The sequence below is a fragment of the Sycon ciliatum genome, chromosome 13 (assembly GCF_964019385.1).
Source record: "Sycon ciliatum chromosome 13, ocSycCili1.1, whole genome shotgun sequence".
Taxonomy (NCBI): Eukaryota; Metazoa; Porifera; class Calcarea; order Leucosolenida; family Sycettidae; genus Sycon; species Sycon ciliatum.
In genome coordinates, this window is record NC_088655.1 from 8,132,836 (window position 1) to 8,139,832 (window position 6,997).

General features: G+C 50.8%; 1 protein-coding gene across 1 annotated transcript in view; it reads right to left on the bottom strand.

Moving 5' to 3' along the window:
• Positions 1 to 814: 814 nt before the first annotated feature.
• LOC135829140 (serine/threonine-protein phosphatase 6 regulatory ankyrin repeat subunit B-like) overlaps positions 815 to 6,997 on the bottom strand; it is an 88,537-nt gene continuing 82,354 nt past the window's right edge. Inside the window, exon 8 of the mRNA XM_065341546.1 lies at positions 815 to 979. Within this exon, the coding sequence (XP_065197618.1) occupies positions 815 to 979 (165 nt within the window). The remainder of the gene's footprint in view (positions 980 to 6,997) is intronic.

A 6,997-nucleotide genomic window follows, 5' to 3' on the forward strand; every position in this document is an offset into this window, starting at 1 on the left:
GATGAGTACCCGACGTGTTGCGACCCGCAGCATGGCTGCGCGAGCTCCTCCTGTTGCTGCAGCACCCCCTGCTCCCCCGAACCGCAGCGTGGCTGCTCGAGCTCCTCCTGCTGCTGCAGCACCCCCTGCTCCCCAGCAATGCTCGCTGTCAGGCGGAGTCGACACGCCGTCCGTCCCGCCACGCCGTCCGTCCGTCCCCCCCGGCTACCCCTGCCAACACTGCTGATCCTCGGGTGCAGGTAGAGGAGTCGCTTCCCACAGGTACGGGTGTGTGTAGTAGTAGTTCCACAGGTGTGCCTACTAGTGCTAGGCCCCCTACCCCTGTGGCTACGTCGACTGTTGTAGACGGGCTGTCTCCCCCTAGTGATGTGACTATCCATAGCTCTCGTGTGCCTACTCCTAGTGTGAATATCTCTAGCAGTCTCGCATACAATGATTATGTGTGTAACCCTAGTGTTGTACATGTGGCTGCGCTTGTGTCTCTTCGTTGTACATGCTACTGAGTCGTGGTACACGCTGCTGCTCTGTTTTGACTCATGCGTACATGCGGCTGCACCGTTTTCTGTCCCCATTGTGTACACACTTGCTCGTCTTATCCCCACTGTGCCCCTTCGCTATAATATATTCTGTTTTCTTACATGACACGTGATCGTTGCCGGGGCCATGGCCAATAGGCGATCTTCGTAGCATTATAGCAAATATGTATCCCACGAAACTTTTTTGTGGATATAATTTGTAAAAAAAAACATTTGCCAATTGTGAATTTCTAGCGTAAAACAGACCCACAGAAATGGTCAATACCCACTGAATTTATTCACCTGCGTATTTCTTTTTTCTTCTCATACACAAACGAGAATGCATCACGGATAATATGACTTACATTATTCTTTGGTTCCAACGAATGTCCAGAAGTGAGAAGATATTTTACTACAGAAACATGACCATTCTCTGCTGCAAAATGTAATGGTGTGGAACCAGCCTGGAAGCAGCAAAATTCAAGACAAAACATTTGCACCAACAGACATACACATGTTGATGCACACGAACACATGCACGCACGAACGTACTCATACATGCACGCCCCCCCCCCACACACACACATCCAAAACACACACATAAACACACACACACGCACCTCAGACCTCAGACCTGGCCGCAAACTCGAAGACATCAGCATGGCCGGACTCGGAGTGGGGACGACGCCTAGTGACACGAGGGAACAGCTGGCCATCAATTGTGAAGCTGAAGTCCACACCAGACTCTATTCCACGCTCCACGAGAAGGTCTCGCTAACCCTCAATAACTAAGCCGAAGTACAAGTTAAACAGTACAGGTGCCATCACGCACCCTTGGCGCAGCCCATTCTTGACAGATATCGGATCCGTGCAATAACCGGCAATTCGAAAGAAAGCTGACATGTCTGTATGGAATGATCTCATGATGGCCAGAGTCGAGGACGGCACACCCAGCCGCAGCAATGCCTGCCAAAGAGCTTTGCGAGGGACAAAGTCGTACGCTTTGCGGAGATCCCCAAATATGCAGAAGAGCTTCGATCGATGTTCGTACGACTTCTCGACAAGTTGAAGGACAGAGACGATGGCGTCCGCCTAACCTTGGTGCCGCCGAAACCCGCATTGGGATTCAGGCAACTCCGCCTCAGCAATACCTTGAAATCAGTTTTGCATGATCCGAGCAGCCAACTTGCCGACAACCTCCAGCAATGCGATCCCTCGCCAATTATCACAGCGAGAGAGGTCGCCCTTCTTTGGAATCGGTACCAGCAGTGCATTGCGCCAGTCCTGGCGCACGCAATCCCCGGACCAGACAGATTGGAGTAGGTCCAGGAGGAGTGGATGGAGGACAGGCACACCAACCTTCAGCTTCTGGCGCAATATGTGACATACCACAAGCTTTGCCATTCTGTAGGTGTCTAATTGCCTGAGTCAGCTCATCCTCCGATGGAGGCAGTGAGAGGGAGTCCTCGATCTCACGCTGAGGGATAAGTTGGAACACATGCGGATCCTACACACTGCAGACATTCAAGACACCCGAGAAATGCCCATGCCATGTGCCTTGCTGCTCCTGAACAGTTTCGCAAAGAACTCCATCGGCATTGCGGATGGATTGGACGGAGAGGGGTTGGAAGCCCCAGAAGCAACGTTGCATATTGCGAATGGCAGACCAGACAGCTTTGCCACTGAAACGTCCACGGTGCACCACCGCCGCTTTGTCCATCAACCAAGTTGTTTTTCCCTTCCGGATACCAGCACGAGCCCGGCCACGCACTTCTTTGAAAGTCCGGTGATCAGAGTCCCTGCCGCTTCTCAGCCATTGGATATACACGGTATTACGAGACTCCAGTAGAGGCTCCAATACAAGGGCATTGTCACGGAACCAATGTGGCATCTGCCGCTTGTCCCGACCAACCACCTGTTCTGCCGCGTCAACAACAGCCGACTTCACGGTACACCAATTCCAGTCCACAGACGAGGCGCGGTCATACGTGGATAAACGAGATTCAAGACTAGCACAGTACTCAACACGTACAGTATCCACACGCTCAGCCTCCTCTTCACTCGTGAATGGCTTCCGATTGAATTGGTGAACAGCAAACTTCTGGGGCCTGGAACGTGCATCATGATGGTACCGTTGATGCACAACGTCAAGTAACCAGTATTTCAAGCGGACAAGGCGGTGGTCTGTGCTACACTCTGCAGTGCGCATCACTTGACAGTCCATGCAACGTTGACGGTGTTGTTGGCGTACGAACACATAATCTATACAATGCCACTTCTGTGATGCAGGGTGTTGCCTGGTGTACATGTGAATGCGTTTCTTGGGAAACAGTGTGTTACATACCGTGAGTTGTTGACACGCCAAGAATGTGAGTAGTCTATGATCAGCATCGTTCACATCACGAACACCACGTGATCCAAGCACTCTCGGCCACATATCTAGTTGCTGTGAGCCAAAACCAACACAAGCGTTGAAATCCCCCAGGACGCTCTACATTGGCTCTACGTTGGCTCTATGTTGACTCACTCTCTCGCGCTCTATGTTGAGCCACCATACGCGCTCTATGTTGAGCCACTCACTCTCTCCCGCTCTATGTTGAGCCACTTACTCTCTCGTGCCCTATGTTGAGCCACTCTCTCTCTCTCTCTCTCTCTCTCTCTCTCTCTCTCCCGTGCTCTACGTTGAGCCACATTGCCTCACTCACAGCCAGCACCCGTAAAACTCCAAACTCTGTGCCCAGTGTGTTGGTGTACTTCATAGTGGTGTAGCATCTGCATGTGCATGTGGGATGTGGGCTAACATTCAGAAATGAGATTGTCAGCATTGACCTTTAGATTTGCAGGGGGCAAGCACTCCATCGTTGAGATCGCTGGTCGTTGACTGATCTGTTGCTCCGTCAGGCTGCTGCATATCCACTGAGTTCTCAGACCTAGGGTACTTGTTGAAGTTCCATTTTCGACTGTAGTATGAAGATGGCCAAAATTCCTTCGTATTTACAAGTTCAATGCTCCTTGGCGTGACGTTTGATGCCCATCTATCATAATCAGAGCATCTTTGAGGACCTGCAGTGCGTACAGCGGATTGGTTTCTTCCGGAAGGCGTGCCATGTCCTGGACCCACCGGGCCGGGCCACAGCATGCCGGGGGTTCATTCGGCCACTAATGGAGTACTGCCCACTTGTATGGATGGGAGCTGCGGCTACCCATCTCTCACAGCTGGACCGAGTCCAGCATCGTGCCCTAACCCTGATTGGGACAGGGGCTGCAATGGACACTCTGTCCCTGCGGCGCCGTGTGGCCGGCCTCACACCCTGTACAAGCTCCATTACATCACAAGCCCACCAGCTCTTGCAGCGACACTCCCAGCCAGAGCCATCGCAACCGACATCGTGCCTGCCACACATCGCCGCTCGGCAGCCAACCTTGCGGACGAGTTTCAACTCCAAACAGCCCTACCTGCCGGATCGTGCAATTTTGCGCTGCACTCTTTCCCGGAGTGCCTCATCGAAGCCTGGAATGAACTGCCAGCCACTCTCCTCCGCGATGCACCGTCTGCCAAAGGGATGCAGCAGTTCAAGGTTCTGACCTACCGCTACCTGAAACGGTCGGGGTGGTCATTGGCCACGGACATCGCCCCCTAGGCTACTGCCAGTATGACCCTGTTACTGTTCTCGGAGCACTCCCTTCTCATCAAACTCCCAATCCATAATATACTATGTCCTTATCTCTCTCGAACTCTCCTCCATTCTCACTCTTATCTTTTGTAAAAACTGCACGGCAATCAGCCTCTACTTTCGCCTCAGCATCATGATCTTGATACTGCTATCTTTGTACTGGTTTGCGTACTTGTCTGCACTCATATCTTTGAATAACTCGCAAACTAACAAGTTTCCTGGTTTCCTCCCCTCCCTCTTCCCTTTCCTACCCTCAGAATTCTTGCTCTTCTGCTCCCCGCCCTTCCACTCCCTGTTTTGTTTCCTTTGGTGCACATGTGCAGCTGTGATGCCGAGACCCTTGGTCGGCTGAGCTTCACAGGTCTCACCCACTCCTTCCTGCTGGATATGTACCCTTGTGTCGAGTTCTTCTCCTCATTTTAGTTCATCATGCAGTGAGTGTTCAATAGTAAAAAATAAATAAAAAATATATAAAAAATACTCGTCCTGTTGAGAATGAGTCAGGCTGAGTGACCTTTCTCCTTGGGAAATAGCGTGCAATCATGGATTTGCACCTTCACGCCAACCTCTTGCGCCCTTCGTTGTACGTACGTGACAAAGGGTATATGCATCGCAATCCTTCAGGAGGTTGCCCACTAACAGAACAGCCTTCCTTCCTTTTGGCTTCTTGGTGCAGACCAGCTGCCATAATTTGCTGCCGTCTGCATCCTCTTCGAAAGTAGGGAGCATTCTGGAAAGTCCTTGTTTGCCAAGTTTGGCATCAGTTGCAGTATCTGGGTCCATTTGATGCACCCTGGACGCTTCGGTCACGCTGGTATCTTGTTCGCTACGTACAACTGAGGAGCAGGGTTCAACCGAATCTCCTACTAGTTTCTTCTGAGGGTAGCCAGCTACGTGCACGGGTGCGCCAGGGCTGGAAGCTGCAACACGCTTCTGTTTCTTCTGGGATGATTTTTGCACCGAGGGAGATCCTTGGCGTCTTTGGGCGCCATTACTGTCGTCTTCAGCAGACTGCAAAGCCGTCATCTCGTGTGTGAGCTCTTCTACCTTCCGCATAAGGTGGTTGATACGATTTAGAAGTCGTTTCTCCCTGTCCTCAGCTGCACTGCAGTCTAGCTCCAGCATTTCAACGATCTTCGGAAATCAAGATTTCTCCATACTCTGGTTTGAACTTGCCGTTTCGAAGGTGGGGGACACCATATCTGCCCGACACTCGACATCTACTGCCGCGCCTAAAGCCCAAAAAAAGCCCAGACGGGGACAACTGTGTGAGAGTAGGCTCGACACAGGTTGCTTCGGGAAGGGGCTGGAAGTTCATTTACCAGTTGGTGTGCGTGGGCATTACATCTTCGAAACGTACTACGGGTGGAGTGGACTGTTTGGTAATGGGGCTGCTGGGGTGTCAACATCCTCTGTAGAAGGGAATGTGCATCAGTACATTGCATATTGTACAGGAGGCAAAGGTAGGGTCCCTCACCGATTAGGCGATTGCCACCCGGTTGCATGAGGCAAGCCAGAGTGGTTTGTGCAGCGCTCATCCACACGACAATGCCATTCTCCAGGACGGGGGGGGGGGGACGCTTATAGATCATACAATGGCACCTGGAGTCCAGCACTCGAGAGGGTTTCCGGAGGAAGCATAGATGCTGCGATCCTCGAATTGCCAACGTGAAACCATATACCAGATCTCTTCAAGACATTGGACTGACGAGCACGTTTTAGGTGACGCAAGTAACTCATTTTTATATATGTTTTCCAGGCTAATAAAGCCAAGGAAACCTGCTCGTTATGTTGATAGGGCAAACCTTAGGCTCTTCAACAACATTCATAGTAATCTAATGGTTTCGCGAGTAAACTTCCGTACCTTCTCCTCAGGTAATATACAAGCAAGAGCAAACAAGAGCAAACACAATGCATTATGTACAACAATGAGGTGATAGAACCGGGTCAAAGTAGAATAGCTTAAAACAACGGTGATAAATGCATGACCAATATGCATCATGCATATCCATAATTCATTGTTCTTGCTCGTGTCACTATATCACCTTGTTGATGAGGAAGAATGAAGACAATGTATGGGAGAAGGAACGTAACAACATAAAGAGAAGGCACGGAAGTTTACTCGCAAAAAACATTAGTTTTCATAATGATGTTGAAGAGCCTGAAGTTTGTGCTACTACTTAAGCGGGATTCACACTAGCTTTTTTGCGATGCGACAGGCGATGCGACAGGCGCGAAACCGGGAAAACCCCAAATCGCAGCCATGTCGCACCCCACGCAACTGCCGCAACTGGGCCATCGCATGCCATCGCAGAAGTTGAGCTTGGCTCGACTTTTGCGATGCGATGCGATGCGACAAGCGATTTTGCGTACGATTTTTGGCCTTTTCTACAGCAAAGTTGTACAAAGGTTCAAGAGTTGCTTGTGATTCGGGTGGAAACCCTCTAGAGGCTACCCTGTGTAAGGGCCTCGAAGTTGGAGAAGATTGTGTCACCATCAACCATTGTGATCAGCCATGCCAATGATGAAGAGGAAGTGGTCAACATTGACCTTACGAAGCTAGACTCAGCTCCTGTATTACGGACACTGCGGATGTCCACAACGCTCAGCCGAGCCCTGCCGAGATTGACAGTGAGAGTGACAATAGCGATAGTGGAGCCTCTGGCCTGAAATTTGACGGCGAAGGCAGTGACTCAGTCCCACTGTGATATTGTTCCTGAGTAGTGGCGTCTGGAAGGAGAGGTGTAATAGATTGACTAAGTAACTGTCGACCCCACCTCATCTCTCTCTCTCTATATATATATATAT